The sequence below is a fragment of the Glycine soja genome, chromosome 6 (assembly GCF_004193775.1).
Source record: "Glycine soja cultivar W05 chromosome 6, ASM419377v2, whole genome shotgun sequence".
Taxonomy (NCBI): Eukaryota; Viridiplantae; Streptophyta; class Magnoliopsida; order Fabales; family Fabaceae; genus Glycine; species Glycine soja.
In genome coordinates, this window is record NC_041007.1 from 21,487,145 (window position 1) to 21,507,018 (window position 19,874).

At 30.5% G+C, this 19,874-nt stretch overlaps 1 protein-coding gene across 4 annotated transcripts; it reads left to right on the forward strand.

Moving 5' to 3' along the window:
- Window positions 1-206: 206 nt before the first annotated feature.
- On the forward strand, window positions 207-17,152 carry LOC114416693 (protein argonaute PNH1-like). 4 transcript variants are annotated; one of them, XM_028381664.1, is made up of 25 exons: window positions 897-1,066; window positions 1,526-1,642; window positions 9,320-9,542; window positions 9,655-9,945; window positions 10,203-10,411; window positions 10,563-10,709; window positions 10,814-10,947; window positions 11,059-11,168; window positions 11,833-11,939; window positions 12,029-12,167; window positions 12,245-12,361; window positions 12,593-12,700; window positions 12,802-12,873; window positions 12,985-13,107; window positions 13,640-13,799; window positions 14,139-14,260; window positions 14,419-14,556; window positions 14,631-14,773; window positions 15,102-15,164; window positions 15,252-15,315; window positions 15,401-15,536; window positions 15,754-15,827; window positions 16,298-16,392; window positions 16,479-16,510; window positions 16,714-17,152. In XM_028381664.1, the coding sequence occupies exons 4-25, from the start codon at window positions 9,676-9,678 to the stop codon at window positions 16,878-16,880; spliced, it is 2,730 nt and encodes a 909-aa protein (XP_028237465.1). In that variant the 5' UTR covers window positions 897-1,066; window positions 1,526-1,642; window positions 9,320-9,542; window positions 9,655-9,675; the 3' UTR covers window positions 16,881-17,152. The 4 variants fall into 4 exon arrangements, with proteins under 4 accessions (XP_028237467.1, XP_028237468.1, XP_028237465.1 ...); XM_028381666.1 differs by lacking the exon at window positions 897-1,066 and adding an exon at window positions 207-358 and having other exon boundaries at window positions 9,320-9,945; XM_028381667.1 differs by lacking the exons at window positions 897-1,066; window positions 9,320-9,542 and adding an exon at window positions 207-358.
- Window positions 17,153-19,874: the final 2,722 nt, after the last annotated feature.

Here is a 19,874-nt window from a genome sequence, read left to right on the forward strand (position 1 = left end):
GATAATATGATCAAATTAAATCGATTTATAAACTTAAATAACCAAATTAAACTTAAAAAACTAAAAAATCAAATTGAATCTAAAATTAAAATAAAAAACTAATTTAACCTCATTTTTTTTTCTTCATTTTAACTTATATAACAACACACTCTCTTAAAGACTATAAAATCCCCTCCACCAAGATCATATTTTCCGTCTAAGAAAGAAACTGACACAAACTCTCTTTCCCTTAAAATGATTTGTTTAATTTGCTTCATAACACCCCAAAAGCAAAATTAACTACGGAATGAACCTGCTGGGAAATGCACTGATGTATTAGCTTTTGCACCAGAGCCTGAAAGCACAGACCACTCTCTCTGTATGTACATGGAATCTCACACCTTTGCATTACTATATAGTATGTGTGAATTTTTATTTTTTCTTTATTGCTACTCTCTAAGTAATCACACCCAACTTCTCCTTTTTCTGCAATTATTTTCATTACTAATTATTATATAAGTGGGCGTTTTCTTTTACTGGTTCCCAAAAGATAAAAAGGCTTCATTGTTTTTTATCCTTTTAAATAATCAAAGTGGCACGCTTCTTAGATCTAGTTTCTCGTTTAAAGCTCCTTTCTTAAAGGCAGTGAAGACCATTTTCTGAAAGTGCTGGACTCATGAACATGAAGACTTTCCTTGATGTTTTATTTTGATTTTTTAACCGTGAATATCAAAAATACTTTATTGAAAGAAGTAAAATTTACTTTCATAATCTCAATGTCTAAAAAAAAAAAAGTCTTCGTCTATCTGTTGGAGGATATTGTTAATAAAAAAAATCAATAATAACAGAAAAGGGTAGCTAAATTATGTTATTTTCAATTGTTGTTGTCTGCTACCTCTTATATATTCTTGCTTCCTGCCAAACTTGCCTTTGTTTGTTTTCCCCCACCAAAAGAACATTACACAAATATCTCATGAAATTCCTTCTTCATAACTTCTTTGCAATTTGGCATAAATTGATAAAGGCCATGCATGGTGTTCACAGTTCTCTCCCTTCCCTGCCAAATTGATTAAAATTTGACTTTGAGGTTTGTTGTAAATACTTTAGATCTAGAAGCTTATTCCTGTGTGTAATTCTACTTCTGTTTCACCAAAAACTAGTTAAGAAAAGCACTCTGCTTTCCTTCGTATACACACAAATATGAAATTTAATTTTATGTTTCAATTTCAACTTTGGTTAAGAGCTACCACACGCTAATATGCATTCACCACAATCCATTCTTATTGTCTGCACCTTTAGAAAAGGCAGTTAGATAGAGCAAGCTTTTATTGTGAAAATTTACCATGGTAAACGAGTAGCAGTAGTAGTAGTATTTTCACATAAAAACAAAAAACAAAATCTCTATTAGTGCATGTAGCCACTCTAGTGTTTCAACATTTAAGGTGCCTAGGCATATATTTATTACACACTAGCTAGGTGCAGTTTTTGCATGTCTTTAACCCTTAATTGAAAGCCTGCAGTAACAGTATTATTCCTTTGTGTGCAGGGAGAATAGAAGAGGTAAAGAGAAGGTTGAGTTTCACATTTCATATTTAATACACTGATCATATAGTTGGCTTGGAGCAGAGGAATTAATGCACACACACACAGCGTAAAGCAAAAGGTTTGCTTCCATTAACTGCTTCTCTCCCTTCTAAGTTTTCTATCAAAGTTAATAAGTTCTAGAATTTTCAATTTAAAGAAGCCTTATATTTTGGCACCTCTTAATTTTATCTCTACACCTAGCTTTCCACTTCTACAAAAAAAAAGGTCTATGCCTCAGTAATTAGTAAGTGTACCTTTCTCCTTCTAGTTGTGTTTATGTGTGTGAATTTGTGGATGTGAAATGTTTGTTGCATTAGCTTGTGGGGTGGATGGGTTGAGTTGGGTCTCACTTTGTTATGATTGCGATATAGGTTACCTCCACTGCCATTTTCGGCTATTTCGACACTCATAAATACATCTCTAAAAGTAAAAAGCTATAAAACACCATTGTGCACCGAATAATCGAGGAAAAACTCTCATATCAATCTATATTGTAAATCATGGTCAGCTTAATTCTTTATTTTTAAATTTTTTTATTTTGTAAAATTTATATTTATTTTAATTTTCTTGATCTTTTTTTTACTGATAATAAAAAAATGTTTTTTTATAGAATCAAAGAATTATAGAAAATTAGAAAAAATAAAGTAACTATTTAGAAATTTATTCGAGAATAATCCTTAAGGTGCTAAAATTGTCATGTACTCCTTTTTTTAGCTAATAATTTTACTTAAATTGCTCAATAATTTTCTATTTTTAGAAAAAAAATACAATAAATCTATTTATATATTATGATTGAATTCTCATTAAGTCACCAATTTTTTTAAATATGATTGTTATTTAATGAAATTAGGAAATTAAAATTAAGCATAAAACTTAATAACACGCCATATTACTATAAAAACATGTTTTTTAAATTATAATTTCTTTATTCTATATAAAGTAGTCGTCATTGAAATTCTTTTGACAGATACTTATACATTAAAAAACTAAAAGAAAATAAAAAAATACAAAGCCTTATTAATTACTTAATAAGATAATTAGAAATTACGTTTTGACTAGTTATTACAAAAAATGCTATAATAAAGTGACGTATATTTTTAGTTTGTTAATTATGTATGTTCTTCATTACATGGTCGTTATATTGAAGGATATTGATATTTTTTTATAATAATAATAAAAAATTAAACTTAAAATTTCATGTAAATTATTCAATTTTCTTCTAAAAATTATTTATCAAAAAATTCATTTTCATTAAAATGAGAAATGCTAGTGACATTTTTTGTGACATTCTCTTTCATTTCCTTTGTGATTTATTAAAATTTATTAAAAATCATCATATAGGTTTTACTCTCCACTTAATGATTTTATCTCCTGATTAAAGTGTTAGAGAGAATATCATTATTCATTGTACTTGTTTTTGACCAACTTGGTTTGAATTGGGTTTAACAACAAAATCACACAAACTCAATTTAACTCAATTTAGCCTGTACAATTTTGATTAGATTAAACAATGAGTTTAATCGAATTCAGCCAAATTTAATCTGTGAACACTCTTATTTAAGTTTAAATGAGGAAATATTATATTAGATTTTAATTGAGTATATTAATGGATATAGTATTCTAATTTTCTTATATAATTTATTAGATCAATCTTATCTAAATAAACTCATTATATAAAATAATTTTAATTTAGTGAGCAACCTAGTGATCTATAGTCTAAAAGATTTTAAAACGTAGATGATATTGCAATATTGTGAGTTTTAATAAACATTGTCGAAATTTTCTCCTAAAAATTCTTTAAATTTAGAATTTTATATTTTACTTATATTTAATTAGAAACACTCGCATAATGTAAGAAAATATTGATCGCCTTAATGTTTGTCAAGAAGGGTTTTTTTAATATGCAAGAGTATGGCTCCTCCCCTCTTTATACAAGTAATTAAAATAAAATAAAAGGGTCAATGTGAAAAGTTTTCATCGTTAATAATATCATGTTAAAGAATTTTTTTTAAGAACTATTTTAATTAATTTTTTTCTATAATCAATATTGAGTATAATTGATATTTACAAATTATTATCAAAATTATTCTCGTATTTGATTAATTAAAATAAATTTTAATATTTTTAAAAACTAAATTTTTCAAGAATCTCTATTCTTTTATTTGAATTTGTATAATTTTTAAATTTCAAGTGTATGTATTGTAATTTTATTGTACTTAACATCAATATGAATTTATACTTGTTTTAATATTTGATTAATGGAAATTTTTTAGTTTTCTAAATTATAATTAATGCTGAAATTTCTTGGATCAATATCAAGAATAATAAATATTTAAAAATTATTGTTAAAAATATTTAATTTATTAAACTATATGTTTCAAGTGTCTATATTTCTTTTTTTAATTAATACTATAAAAAATCCTGTTAAAAAAATTAATATTCCCAAAATACTTATGCCATACACGAAATAATTTCAAATTGATATTTAAAAATTATTTTAACCCATTTCCATTTCTTTTAAATTTTATTTATGTTGATGTTGATTTTTTTATTACGAATGAATATTTATATTGGTCTTTGAATCGTTCTTATCGTTTTGTTTGTTTATCTTAACTAGCTAACGAAAACCCAAACTTCCTTCTAAAAACTTATCTTGGACTATGAGAAAGTCTTTTTCATCATATGCATTACATTAATATCTCTTTCTCGAATAGGTACACAACCGTGTTAATTTAAACTATTATTCTTTCTGCCACACTCACCCTTAATTATATTATATGATAGTAGTATTAAAATTGCAGAGTTAATATTGAGAACACGAGAAACAGACATTTATAGTGAAACAAAGAAAAGGAATAAATAGGTCAGAGCAGTTAATAAACATCTTCTGAGAATAGATGCCGGAGAGTAGTTTAATAGACATTGTAGCTTGTTTGAGTAATTTAATATACAATTAAAACGAGTTTAATAGTTATATATTATGAAGGTAAGAATTAAACTGTGAATTAATTAAAAATTACTACCGTTAAGACTTTTAAAATAATTATTGTCACTGTAGTATACCAAAACATGCTAAAGTGCTAAGCACACTTATACTATATTTACTCTAACAAATATTTTTTCCTATAAAAGAAAAAAATTAAATTTTATAAAGAAACATTAAATAAACATGCCTTTTATATATATCATTTTACATGTATTAGCTAGTTAAATAATTAATTTTATCAAATTTTTTTAATTTAATAAATTAACTTAATAGTTTTTTATTTTTTTAATAAAAATAGTTATTTTACTTTTAAAAATATTTTTGACTTTCAATTAGTTTATTAATAAGTTTTTCATATTTAGATGAATTTTTTTTCCATACTAAGGTCATCCCAGAGAAAACAAAATTCTTTGCGGTATATATCATGGTCGCTCTAAAATAAAACAACTAAAATTTGAGCTTTAAATTTATCAATATTTATTATTAATTTTTTAAAGTAAAAAATATCACACATGTTATCTATAAGACTTTCCATATCATTTTTTTCTTTAAAATAAAAAATCTTTCTTAATTTTTACTTTAATTTCACTCTTTATTGGGTCGACCTGTTATATGCAATTTGATGTACCTCTTTCCCATTTTTCGTAACAATGAGCACGATCCTTTCCTTGGGTGTAACGAATATTACCTAGTTTCTTTGTTTTTAGTCATAATCTTAGTAGGGTCGCTTTAGGCCATAGATATGTAGCTGAATCGGGTAAACAATTCAGATTACCTCACACGAATTACATCAATTGACAGTGACATATTCACATCTGATTTTCCATTTATTTAATAAGAGACAAAATTTTGAGGACATTTTCGGCCTGTGCAGGAGGGAGGGCCTGTGTTTTTGTTTGGAGTCTTGTCTTTCAAAATTAAATAATTCTTAACAAAAAAATAAAATAAAAAAAGTGGTGCAAAGTCTACTTGATTTTGACCACAAAGAACAGAACCCAACATTTGGGGAAAAAATAGTCATTTGAAGGAGGGGCCTGGGAATTTTTCTCAATTAGATGTGACGAAAAGAAAGGAAATCACATTAACCAAAGTAGCAGTCACAAAGTATTTGGGCAACATCCATATGTAAATTAAAGGCTCTTTTTCTTTTATCTTTTCCTCACACCAATCCAATATAATCCGAATAAAGTCATGATCGATTTCAGAGAATTGAAATTTATAGAAATACTTGAGGTTTTACTAGATAGTCGGATTCTAATTGTGGTCGTTACCAAAATAATAAATAATTAAAATAATTATTATAAAAATCAATATAATATAAAAAATTAGGATTAAACTATTATTAGTGTACAGATTATTTTTCCTTTTAAAAATATAATATTATTATGCATTAAATATCTTTTATTTAAAAATTAGTGTAAAATACAAATGTAGTATCATCTAAATGAGGTGCATTGACCTAATGGATTGAGTTTAGAATAGTTTACACATAGTCGTAGATTCTATCCTTTGTCATTATTATTGTACACAATAAAAATGTAATTGTTATTATTATTGTACACAATAAAAATTTAATCCAAATAAAATTTCACTTACCAAGAAGTTAATTGAGTAATTGTAACTCCACAAAACTACTTGTGATTTAGACATGCATAGTAATCCTTTGGGCCTCTGGGACAATTATCACTTTGTTCAATAAAATTAAAATAAAAAATCTCACCAAGATATGTCAAAAACAATGTGGCTTGGTTTTGAAAATAAAAGTCAAAGATAAGATCCCTTGAACTCAAATAAATTATTTATTTAGTGATATAAGGTTTTATTTTATTCATATGAGTAAATATGATCTATCAAGTGAAAGAAATTATATTTGATTTTTAGCATATGTAAAATTTTCTTAAATGATCTGTATTCACACAAATCAAACAAAATTAATTTCTAATCTAAAGAGTTAAAAGATATCCCTTTTCTGCTACCTACGGAAAAGAAAAAAAAAGATAGGATCCCTTGTTCAACAAGTGATCAAATAGGTACTACACTGGCAAATTGACCTTAGGGGTTCCTAATCAAGGTCTGTTTTGAAACATTTTGCATATGAGATTTGTTTTGTGTAAGCGTTTCGCCTAGGAGCATGGCGAAAAATATATTTCGCCAAGAAAAACAACGAAATAGGTGGCTTTCGGTGTAGGTGAGTGTGCGTCAGAGTAGGGGTGAGGAGGGTGCAGGGTATTTCGCCATCCGTACTGCGAAATAGCTGGTAGGTGCAGTGCATTTCGTCATTCATATTAGCAAAATGACTGGGTATATAATAAAATAATTGGTTCGCTACCTCTATAGAAAAATTGCTTCCCTCTGATTATGCACTCCTAAGAGACACACTAGTTTCAAGTTTTGTTATTTCTCCGTATTTCTCTCATTTTAATATCAGATCTGCTCGTATCCCTCCTTTTTGAATTCTCGCATCATTTACAAATTTTGTTTGAAGTAATATTTTTTTTGTAGAATTAAGTTGTTTCGCCAGTTTGGACGGCGAAACGTTCCGATTCACGCTGTTTTGCTAATTTAGACGGCTAGATGCTTGTAGAAACAAATCCCGAGAAACAACTTTTAAAACAGACCCTATTAGGTAATAAGTTTTAAAATAGAACTTACTGAGGTCAATTTGCCTAGTACACTAGCTAGTCTACGTTCAAAATTTGGAGCCTTCAGCTTTATTTGTGTGAATGATTTTCTAGGGATGTTGTTGTGTCTGTTCCGTGAGGCGTTTGAAAGCGACGGGACACATGATTGTTCTTCATGTCTTTGTAAGCGTTACCGTCAATTCCCACCTTTTTTTTTCTCAGCTCCACATTAGTTCCCATCCAAAAGACCAAAGCCAAAGAGAACATTGCCAAAATCTTTGGTTTTTTTGGCCAGGCATGAATGACAGTTGCTTTTTCTTGCAGCAGTGGTTTTTTTTTTTTTTTTACCAATTGCACGTACATCTGACATTGTTGTTATTATTTGGTGGCAAAAACTTCATGCCATTGCATAATTTGCATTACACTCTTGTCCGGTTTTCCAAGCACCAACCAAGCTTCACATTTTGTTTGAGTCTGTTGTCTTAGTAGTGGTGACTGCTCTACCCCATGTTCTGTCGCTGTAGTTGTTCAACTTGGGAAGGAGTTAAAGCTTTTTTTGTGGTTTCTGCAAAAAAGGGGATTTATATACATGCTGTCCCTCCAAGAACTTGGAGTAGAGTAAATTTTCAAAAACATCCCTCCCCTTTGGGACCACGAAATGAAACCCAAAAAATAAAAATAAAAAAATTTCCTTTGGATCTCAACTATAGTACCCACTTCCCAAATAATTAAGCATAGCAGCACACACAGTCATTTAATTTGTTTCCACCCTACTTCTATGGCCTATGTGTGCAAGCCCTATGTTTTCGAGCTTATGGAGCATATGGAAATTTTTTTGTAAGTAGTGGTACTTTGTGTCAAATTAGGCACAATGTAACTGATACTAAGTTCCAATGGCTTGTGGAGGGGTTATTATAGTTGTACATAGTTAAAAGACAAAAAAAAAAAAAACAAACCTATCAATTTGGTTGTTTACATTTGCACGCATAACCTTCAAAAATTTTAAATATATAGTAAATTAAGTTTAATGCCATGTTTTTAAAATAAATTAGAAATCATTTTTTTCACTATAATACTGGTATGGAGTACTTTGTTAATGATTAATTTTTGTCTGAAAACTTGACTAATCATTTTTAATAAAATATTTTCTTTCGGTCTCATTTTTTTCATCCATAAAACTTAAATTGAAAACCTTACTTAAGAGATTGAAACCACCAACACTCAAACCATCAATTTGTGGATAATTAGAAATCATGTTTGGTATAACTTATAAAAGTCAATAAGTTTAGGCTAAATTGTAATTTTGGCTCTCCTAATTTTTCAAATCCATGATTTTGTTCTCCTTATTTTTTAATTGTAACATTTGATATCCTTAGTTTTATAAATTTGTGATTTTGGTCTCCCTGATTAAATTATTAACTAATAATTATGATCATTAGAGATATTAAATTAATTATAAATTTAATAAAAGTCTATTAATCCTAATATGGTGTTATTGTTGGTGGAGTCGCTAACACTAGTGGAGATAGAAGAGGTGTTTGTGAAAAAGAAAATAAACATAGTGTTATGAAAAATTAAGATTGATAATTTTTTATTCAATTTTTTAATAATTAATAGTTTTAATTAATTTATAATTAATTTAATAACTCAATTAATCATAATTATTTGTTAATAATCTACTAGGAGGATCAAAATCACTATTTATAAGACTAGGTAAACCAAATGTTATAATTAAAATTCAGAAAAACTAAAATCACACATTTGAAAAAATAAGAAAGACCAAAATTATAATTTAATCATAAATTTATCATTATAAAAATTTGTGAAAAATGTTTCTACATAAAGACAATAAGTATCTTTCACAAAAGATGGCTTTGTTTCGACCACTATAGCCACAAAACTTTCATTCCAATATTTAATTCAGTTGAGGCAAACTCAAAACTATTGATTAAAATACTTGAATTACTTTGTATATGTTGATCAACACATTGAATGGTGATGATTGGTGCATACATTATTTATTTCTATTGATTTTAATCCTTCATTATAAAATTTAAATTTAATCCTCTTATATATATATATATATATATAATTCCTGGTTTGCATGTATATATGCACGTCACTTTATTTATCATCCCCATCTTTTCAGAGAATATGCAGCGCCTAGGGGAAGAGGAAAACACTGTCTGGATTTGATGTCATGCCATCCTCCCCTCCTCTTTTTCCCCTTCTTTTCAGCTTTTCAGCCGTTACAAAGTTTCCTTTCTTTCCCACTCTTTGTACTTTCTATTCTCTTCCTTCGAGGGTCATTCAATATTATTCATTGCTTAAGCCAACAAGACATGGTTTGTTGTGACTCAAACGTGTAACTTGTTAGTGCCATAAAAAAACCTTCTTTCGGTTTCTTCTTCTTCTTCCTACCTTCCCCCCTTCTCCTAAGAGACAAAAAACAAAGTGAAACTGGCTTGTGTGTGTTTTCCGCAGAACTACATTACCAAGTGCAAAATGAAGGATCCAGAGGAGCACCAAGTGAAGTCTAGAATGCCTCTTCAGAAATCTGCAGAACGTAGAAGAAGGTGCAGGAGAAGGAGCCAGTGCAAGATAGAGAAATTGCAAGAAGCAGAACTTGATTCACACCTTGGTTTCTCTTCTGCCACTTGCAAGAGTCTTGTGTTTCATCAAAGGCCTGGCTTTGGCCAACTTGGTACTAAGTGTGTCATCAAAGCTAACCACTTCCTTGCAGATATATCAGTTTCTGACTTGAGCCATTACAATGTAAGCTTCTAATCTAATCTATTGCATGGATGGTCCAGTTTAGTTTTTCTTAAGAAAATAATTTTATTTATTTTTTTGTCACTTTCATGAGAGTGCTTAAAAAAATATTGTTTCTTCCAAAAAAATCAAATTGATTAGGGGGGTGGGAACACCCCCTAATTGATAAATCTTCTTTTGAATTATGAAATTCAAAGGGTTTGCCTAGAAATGTTGTTTTTTACTTACTTTGTTCAGTTGTTGTGTTTGTTCTTGTGAAGGTTATAATAACACCTGAAGTCACTTCTCGTAAAACAAGCAAGGCTATCATAGCAGAGTTGGTGAGGCTTCACAGGAACACTGAATTAGCCACTAGGCTCCCTGTGTATGATGGAGGGAGAAACCTTTACACGGCTGGTTTGCTTCCTTTTACATACAAAGAGTTCAATGTAACATTGAGTGAGAATGATGATGTTACTTGTGGTACCAGGTAATTGGTTCAACTTACCATGCTGTCTGCAAGAGTAATTTATGTTGTTCTTAACCGATCATTGACTGTTTCTGAATTTGCGACCGACGTTTCAGTATGGTGGAATGTCACTATGTGAATGTTTTAAGGAGTTTCAATTATTTTGTTACAGGGAAAGGGAGTTTAAGGTGGTAATCAAGTTTGCAACTCATGTTAGCATGCATCAGCTACGAGAGCTTCTTAGCGGGAAACAAGTGAAGAATCCGCAGGAAGCTATAAGCGTTTTTGACATTGTGTTAAGGGAGCTTGCGGCTCAGAGGTGCATTTGTGGTTGTTCTTGTTTAAAAATTATGTGTTGCCTCCTTTTGAACCATTGATTCTGATTGTTTTTCTTGTTTCTTATGACTTCATGTGCATGTGTAGTTACGTGTCCATTGGGAGGTTTCTGTATTCTCCTGATGTAAGAAAACCACAGCAGTTGGGTGGTGGTCTTGAATCATGGAGGGGCTTCTATCAGAGTATAAGGCCTACTCAGATGGGATTGTCGCTTAACATTGGTTAGGCTTCCACTAATAATAATTAATAAGCTGCAATTCTTTGTTTTCCTTTTTTGTTTTTCATTTTCCTTTGTCATTGATGTTTCTTCCATTATATTTGATTGGATTCAGATATGTCATCAATGGCATTTATCGAACCACTACCTGTGATTGACTTTGTTGCTCAAATTTTGGGAAAAGATGTTCACTCAAAGCCGTTGTTGGATGCAGATCGTGTCAAGGTATTAATGTTGTATTTTGTAAGCTCTTCAATCAATGTTCCACGAACATTATGAATGTTGTTTTGTGGAAACTTTGCAATCATTGTTCCACAACATGATTCATCAAGAAAGAATGACATAATTGCAAAAAGCCACATAAGCAAGGTTTAATAAACGGTCCGTGACTGTAATTGCAGCTGCAATTTCAAAGTTTTTGGCGTCTCTACAACAGACTTCAATTGCGGCCACATTAGCTGCATTTGTCTGGATTTTTGCTGCAATATCAAGGATTGTGATAAAACTGCAACCACAATTTAAAACCTTGCTCATATGCTCTTTACTTGAATGACATTTGTATATTAACATAGGTTTTGGTATAATCTTGTGAGATCAGGAGTCCTTTGCTTAAAGACATATTGTTTAGTGTCATAGCAGATCAACTCCCGGCCAATAATTTCTTTTCAATAAAACAGAAAACAAAAAGTCTTTCTCTTCCAAATGGCCTAGGCTCATAATCTGTTCAAGTGTACATACCAAATGTTGAGATTCATGATTAAATTTTTGAAATCAAGTTCTTTTATTGGTTATTGAAGAATTTAATTAGCAGTGTCTTTAGCTTTCAAATTGAGAGAACCATTTAAGTAGTATCTAACCAAAAAATCTTTGTGTTGTCACTGGCAAGCAGATCAAAAAGGCCCTAAGAGGTGTAAAAGTTGAAGTTACACATAGAGGAAATTTTCGAAGGAAGTATAGAATATCAGGACTGACTTCACAGCCTACAAGGGAGCTTAAGTATGTCTTTTTTAACTTTAGAAGGTTGAACTTTTACATTTTACACATGCCCTCTTTTGAAATGATTGTCTCTTTTCCCCATTGAACAGTTTCCCTCTTGATGACCAAATGAACATGAAATCAGTAGTTGATTATTTTCAAGAAATGTATGGATTTACAATCAAATATTCTCATCTACCTTGCCTTCAAGTAGGAAGTCAAAGGAAGGTGAACTATTTGCCAATGGAGGTAATCCTTGCTTTAAATTTAATCAAATTACATTATTCTAGCTTTTCCATAGAGAACTCATGTGAATCTTGTATCAGGCATGCAAGATAGTTGGGGGCCAGAGATATACAAAAGGGCTAAATGAAAAGCAGATAACTTCTCTGCTGAAGGTCTCATGTCAAAGGCCCCGCGAACAAGAGACAGACATTTTACAGGTCATACGATCATGGGTTCTTGGTTTCTCCCTCCATCCTTCCCTTACTGATCCATTTTTATTTTTCAGAGTCAATAGGACATTATATAGTTTAAATAGGTCCTTGCCATGTATTGATTTGCAATCATGATAACTTCATCCTTTATAGTCATGTAAGCTCTTCCTCTTCAAACATAAGTTTTGTTTGGCCTGGCCTGCTTTATTTATCTAGAACTTCCCTATTAACTTGCAGACAATTCAACAAAACAATTATGAGAATAATCCCTATGCAAAGGAGTTTGGCATCAGCATAGACAGCAAGCTTGCATCAGTTGAGGCTCGGGTTCTTCCGGCTCCATGGGTAATCATCTCATAATTAATTAAATTGTTTACAAATGTTGTTTGCTTTTGCACTTTTGCCGTTATGCTTATATTATATTTTGGCTCTTCTTGTCCCTTTAGTTGAAATATCATGACACTGGAAGAGAGAAAGAATACTTGCCACAAGTTGGTCAGTGGAATATGATGAACAAGGTCAGCTAAGAATGAACAAATAATGTTTAGATGTAATTATTTTATTGAAAGAAAAGAAAAGGGAAAATTACTTGTTTCCAACTTACTCTAATTCTGGGAAATCTAATGCAGAAAGTTATAAATGGAAGTACTGTAAGATATTGGGCATGTATCAACTTCTCACGAAGTGTACAGGAAAGTGCAGCTCGTGGATTTTGCCAACAGTTAGTTCAGATGTGCCAAATCTCAGGCATGGTAAAGTTTCAAATTTTGGCTATGCCATGTTATCTGAGTTCTCTTTATTTATTTGAATTGCACTCGATACTGTTTCAAATGATAATTACTTATCTTCCATTATATCATCATCAACACTTAACTACATTCATTGTAAAGATGTAATGTAAAACTATTCTTGTGTATTCACCTAATAGATTTAGCTTTTGGGTGATATCAGAGCATTTATGACCAAGTGGTTTAAAGTTTGACCTTTATCATCCCCATTCCTTTCATAAAATGTTGAATTCCAGCATAAGGTAGGTGGACTTGTGGATTATATTATCTATCCATGCTTCAAACCCAAAGGAATCTTGTTTGAGAGGGCATGTTAGAGATGTAATGTAGAACTGCTTGCATGTGTTCACCTAAGGTTTTCGGAATAGTTGGTTCAAGACATTCATGGATGGTCTCATTTAATGCTTGTAGCCCATCTCAACTAGTGGAAAAAGGATTAGGTTATTGTTGTTGTTTACACACTTGACATTCACATTGTTCTGTTAATCTTTATCAGGAATTCAGTCAGGACCCTGCGATTCCTATACATTCGGCTAGACCAGATCAGGTAAAGAAGGCTTTGAAGTATGTACATTCTGCTGTTATAGACAAACTTGATGGGAAAGAGCTAGAGTTGCTGATTGCCCTTCTTCCAGACAATAATGGCTCTTTGTATGGTATGATTCTAAGTCTCTTCCATTTGCATTACTCCATAATCATAACTATAAGATTGTACTGGTTTATAATCACAGAAATGTTTAGAGGTAATAGTACCTTGATGTTTCTTCATTTCACCTTTTTGTTTTTTTCATTTCTTATGCCTGTAAAAACGGTAGTGCCTGATTCCTCTTGCATATATTCTTTCTTTCTTTTATTTTTCCTGAAGATTTCATTTTTAAACATGGTTTCTAGGAAAAAGATGCTTAGCATTTCTCTTGTTACCTATATTTCATTCAAGTTTTTCTGTGGTGAAAATTATTCCATGCTTGCATTAAAGAAACAAACTCTTCATTCAGGTGATCTCAAAAGAATCTGCGAAACAGATCTGGGGTTGATTTCTCAATGCTGCCTTACAAAACATGTATTCAAGATCAATAGACAGTACCTGGCTAACGTGGCACTAAAAATCAATGTCAAGGTCTGTTATTATCAAATGCTCAATCGTATTTTACTATCCAAAGTGACAGGGTGGCTACATGCTACACTGAAATATTGTTTTCATTCTCTTAACTCATTCTTTTATTTGTAATTATTATTTTCATTTCATTTGCTTAAATAAAGGATTTATTCTTGTAGATGGGAGGAAGAAACACAGTACTTTTGGATGCTTTAAGTTGGAGGATTCCACTGGTTAGTGATATTCCAACAATAATATTTGGAGCTGATGTAACTCATCCAGAATCAGGAGAGGATTCTTGTCCATCCATTGCTGCTGTAAGCATTTCCAAACTCCTATATACAGCTAAGGGATGTGCTATGCTTGATATATACTGAATACGGTAATCCAGGTTGTAGCCTCCCAGGACTGGCCTGAAGTAACAAAGTATGCAGGGTTGGTTTGTGCTCAGCCTCATCGAGAAGAACTAATTCAAGATCTTTTCCGATGTTGGAAAGATCCACAGAGGGGTGTAATGTACGGTGGTATGATCAGGTACTTAACTAGCATCTCTTCTAAGCTTGTGCTCTGTGAAATATGTTTGCTTTATACTTTGTTTCAAATTCATACAGGGACCCCTTTTGTATTGACCTGATTTTTCTTTAAAAGCCTTACAAATGTCTTGGATTGATATTGTTCCAATTTCCAAACATCGAAGGCTCATAGCCTTTATAGGTTCAGGCTTAAGCTTTATACTTGAGTAAAGAATGTCTTTGAGCTCTTGACCACTATGGAAATCATAATGGCTTTTTTAGCATTTATTATTTGATATTACCAACGTCTTCATTCTTACTAGTTCATTTACTAATTTGTGAAACTGCAGGGAGCTTTTACTATCATTTAAGAAGGCAACTGGACAAAAACCATTGAGAATAATCTTTTACAGGTAAGACTGATCTATTCTGATATTGTTCTTGTGAGGAACAAGAATGTGGAGTTATATTAATTATAATGTTCTCCAATATGTTTTCAGGGATGGGGTAAGTGAGGGACAGTTCTACCAGGTTTTGCTATATGAGCTTGATGCCATACGCAAGGTACCTGGAAAAAAAAACAATTTAGCAAAGTTATAATTTTTATTACTGTGGCATTCCTCAATATTCTTATTCTTTTTGTGTATAGGCTTGTGCATCTTTGGAACCTAGTTACCAACCTCCAGTAACATTTGTTATTGTTCAAAAACGGCATCACACTAGACTCTTCGCAAACAATCATGATGACAGAAATAGCACTGATAAGAGTGGGAATATCTTACCTGGTAAGGTTTTTTGGCTTCTGCCATCTGCTAGACTTTGTGCTTGTCACTATTTTAAGGATATCCATGTGCAAGAGTCTAAGGCATATGTATTCAATTAGGATTTTAAAAGACTATTTCGGCATAAAAAAAGGTCTTCTGGGTCTGTTCATTATCCAATTTCATTATCCAGTGTTGTAAACCATCCCATAGTTGAGCGATTGGTCTGATTGTAATGCAGGTACTGTGGTAGATTCTAAGATCTGTCATCCTTCGGAATTCGACTTCTACTTGTGCAGTCATGCAGGAATTCAGGTATGATCAGTGGTGGACCTATTCATGAATGAGGGTGGGCAGTGCACCCCCTCATTTTAATAAAGTCATATTTATTTATCTTAAAATTTTATATTTTGCACCCGTAGTTTTGTGTTTGAACCCTGTCAATTTTCATGTGAAGACAAACAAATGCAGTAATACACCCCCTTATTTTAATAAAATCATAAGTATTTATCTTAAAATTTTAATTTTATACCTCTAATTTTATGTGTTTGAACCCACTATTTCATTTTTTTGTGTTAGATTTTTTTCTAAATAAATTGCCCCCACTAGCTCTGGGTACTAGATCCGCCATTGTGTACGATAATGGTGTTGGTGCTGTTACATTAGCTAGGACTAGAAACTGTGTCAATTGCTGCAATCAGCTTCCTATTGTTGAAACTTGAAAACCATTCAAATGTGTAGCATGTAGTAGCATCCAATTTACGTTGGTGTTTGGCATTTTACAGGGTACAAGTAGACCAGCACACTATCACGTCCTCTGGGACGAGAACAATTTCACTGCAGATGAGATTCAGTCTCTAACCAACAATTTGTGCTACACGTAAATGATTTCTCTATTCATCATCTTGAATTTGTTATTCTCTCTATTTTTAAGATGACATAACCTTCCTAACATTTTGGTTGCAGTTATGCAAGATGTACGCGGTCTGTTTCAGTAGGTAATTCTGCTAATCATAAACACTCGTATAATCTGCCAATAAGTTATGCTACTTTCAAACACAAACGATTCATTAAACAATCCTAACACACAAATTAGTTTAAACAAAAGCAAACATTAAAATTTCTTTGAAAACATACTAACTGGTTTTAAAGCATATTAGTTACTGCTATCTAATGTAATGTTTATGTTTTGCGTGTGCAGTGCCTCCAGCATACTATGCTCATCTAGCAGCCTACAGGGCTCGATTCTACATGGAACCTGATGTTGCTGAGATTTCAAAACTGCGAGGAACAAGATCGAAAGAAGGGCCTGTTCGGGCACTGCCTGCTCTGAAAGAGAAGGTGAAGAATGTTATGTTTTACTGTTGAATATAGCAGGGTGAAGAATGTTACGTTTTACAGTTGAATTAGGCGTAATAAGAGGCTTCAAAGTAGTAGAGAAACATCAACATATATAGTAAACGGAAACTAATTAGAGGTGAAAAAATTGTCCATGTTCATATATATTGTAAGAAAATTCTGCATGGAAAATTTTGAGTGTATCTTTAAAGTCATAGTTTTCTCTGCGTAGTGCCGTTTTAAGGTAAGGGGAAATATCCAAAGTTGATATATATTGGTTGGTTGCCTTGAACTTGGGCTGATCTTCCGATGTCTTTTCTTCCCAAGTCTTTAATTCTTCTTCTTTTCCTACAATAAAACATCAAAAACTACTTTTCAATAGATTAAAAACACCAAACCTACTTCTAATTAATAGGAAGATTAGCATAAAAGAGATTAAAACAAAGTTCTAAATCATAAAAATGTAAAATAAATGCCAAGATATGCACAAAAATGATAAGCATACAAGGCATTTATCGTTATCTGTTCTAATATGATTTATTTTCAAGTTCTAATTAGGTTCTTGAAGCACAACTATAACACTCATAAACCCATTCAAGCACATGATTAACTTATTACATCTTTAACCAATAAGTCATCCAAATATAATTTAAACTTAATTTTCTGCTATAATTTTAATTGAAACACTTAATCACACTAATTTTTACTGTATCATGCATCATGATAAACATAAAGCTTGATAACGTCAACCATATGTCCATAAGTACATGGAGTAGAGACAATGGAGCATAATAAATATTCTATTGCATGTGTGGAAACTCATTTGTGTTGAGATTGTGTAATGTGTGTGTGTCTATCTATAGCTATATATTTTCAATTTACACTCCAATACCCCGTTCTTTTTTATCCCTATACTAAATTTTATTTGTTGTTTGAAAAACGTTATACTTACATCCCTATGCATTACATTGGCATCCCCATTGTTATCTAAGAAGTGCATTCCACTATGTATCCTACAGAAGAGGTTGTTATAAATGACTAAACGTTAAAAGGGCATCAAGTCATGTACGATTTTTAAAAATTCCAAACAAAATAGTGTTAAAACGTTTAATAGCAAGAAGTATTATAAAAAAAAGTGTGAGAAGATATTTAGTAGATTTTAATTTTTATACAGTTTTAAGTCTTAAAACTTGCTTAAAAACTAGTTAGAAACTAGTCGATAGCCGAAAGCTATTAAACTAATATATTAACTTTTAAGCTATTAAACTAATATATTAACTTATAAGTGTTTGATAAAATTTTAATTGTAGAAATTAATATATTTATGTGATATTTTAAAATAATTTTAATTAGTTTATTGATAAAAATATATTTTGGATTTTTTATGTAATTTTAAATACTTGTAACTTTTATTTATAGATAAATTATTTTAACTATATTCTTTACTTTAAATTATTATATTTTTATTGTATTTTTTTACTATTCATCTTATATTAGATCTTAAAATATTTTCAATCAAATTTAAAATAAAGTAAAAATAACGTACTTTTAAGTAGACATCTCATTTTCATTAAGTTAATTAGTGTAATATTGTAATGGTTAAAATATATTGATGTATAATATTATAAATAATTAAAAAAATAATGTGAATAGAGTAATGATTAAAATAAAATAATTTAATATTAAAATATTTTAAAAAAATAAACTTATCATCTAACAATATCAATACCTTGAATTTAAAGCTGGAATTATATAATAATATTGTAAATAGTATCATGGTTAAATAAATTTTGTAATATAAAAACACCCAAAATAATAAAATAAAATAAATATCTATTATTATATAATAAGAATATAAAAATAAAATAACCCAATCTTATGTAAAAATAAAGATAAAAATAATAAAATCATATTTTTCTGGTGGAAGAAGAGAAAAGATATAATAAAATCTTTCCTTATAGAAAATATTAAAAAGGAAATTTAATATTTATTCAAGGAAAAAAGGAGAATAAATATAAAAAATTAAAAGTTAGAAGCTAGTATTTTAGTAGCATATAAAAAATGCTAAAAATCACTAAAAAATAAACAAATAAGTTTTTCACCTAGTAAAAAATTAGAAACTTTTTGTAAAAAATAAAATAAAAGTTAACTGAAATGATTTGTTAAATATAACCTTAATATAATTTTTTTATGGTTAATCAATTAAAAGTAATTTTATATCTATAAAAAAAAAGTCATTGTATGCATTACAAAGGTTTTACAATTATATTATGATAATAATTTATGATTGAATAAAAATATAAATATTTTTACACTTTTTTCTATTACTTGTGGATTTAATTTTGTTACTTAAAAAATCTTTATGTTCTAATCATGATTATCAAATTGGCAAGTTAACTTGCTAACTCGTTTGAACTCATTGTTTGACCGATTTGATAGATTTGAAGCAAACTATGAGACTATGGAGTTTAAGATTGAGTCAGCGAGTTTGTTGGATAAAAAAATTAACTTGGGCCCACATCATTTTGGTGTTTCTTTCTTAATCCAGAAATGAAGGAGCCTCAAAGTTCAGCAAATGCTCGTTCCAAGTTGCGTGTTGATCAAAAAATGAAGGTAACCTTCCGTGTCGTAGGTTTGAATCGCGTCGCAGGCTGAATCCAATGGGTGGGTTGTGAAAAGAAGGCAACGTTTACAGTTCACTGGCTCTGGAAGAAAAGAAATCGGGTCGCATCTCAGCACTGTAATTTTGGGCTTAATAGGTAGATCAGGTCAAGTGTGGCATTGACGGTTGCCTTAGGGGTGTATTGGATTAAGATTTCAAAGGATTTTAAAAGACTTTTTTATGATTAAAAAGTCTTGTGGTATTCAATCAAGACTTTTATAAAATATAAACAAATCTTGTGGTATTCAATTAAGACAATAAAGATTTTTTTTTCAGGGCAACAAAATCTGTTGGTATTCAATTGAGATTTCTTACCACTTTTAAAATGTCTTTTGGTATTCAAAAGTAAATAGATTTTGATG

Bases quoted from the DNA above. Each gene is read 5' to 3' on its own strand.
- LOC114416693 (XM_028381666.1), top strand. From the start codon at position 9,676: ATGAAGGATCCAGAGGAGCACCAAGTGAAGTCTAGAATGCCTCTTCAG. The intron at 11,940-12,028 runs GTATGTCTTTTT...CCCATTGAACAG, and splicing joins CAGCCTACAAGGGAGCTTAA to TTTCCCTCTTGATGACCAAA. The intron at 13,108-13,639 runs GTAAAGTTTCAA...AATCTTTATCAG, and splicing joins TGTGCCAAATCTCAGGCATG to GAATTCAGTCAGGACCCTGC.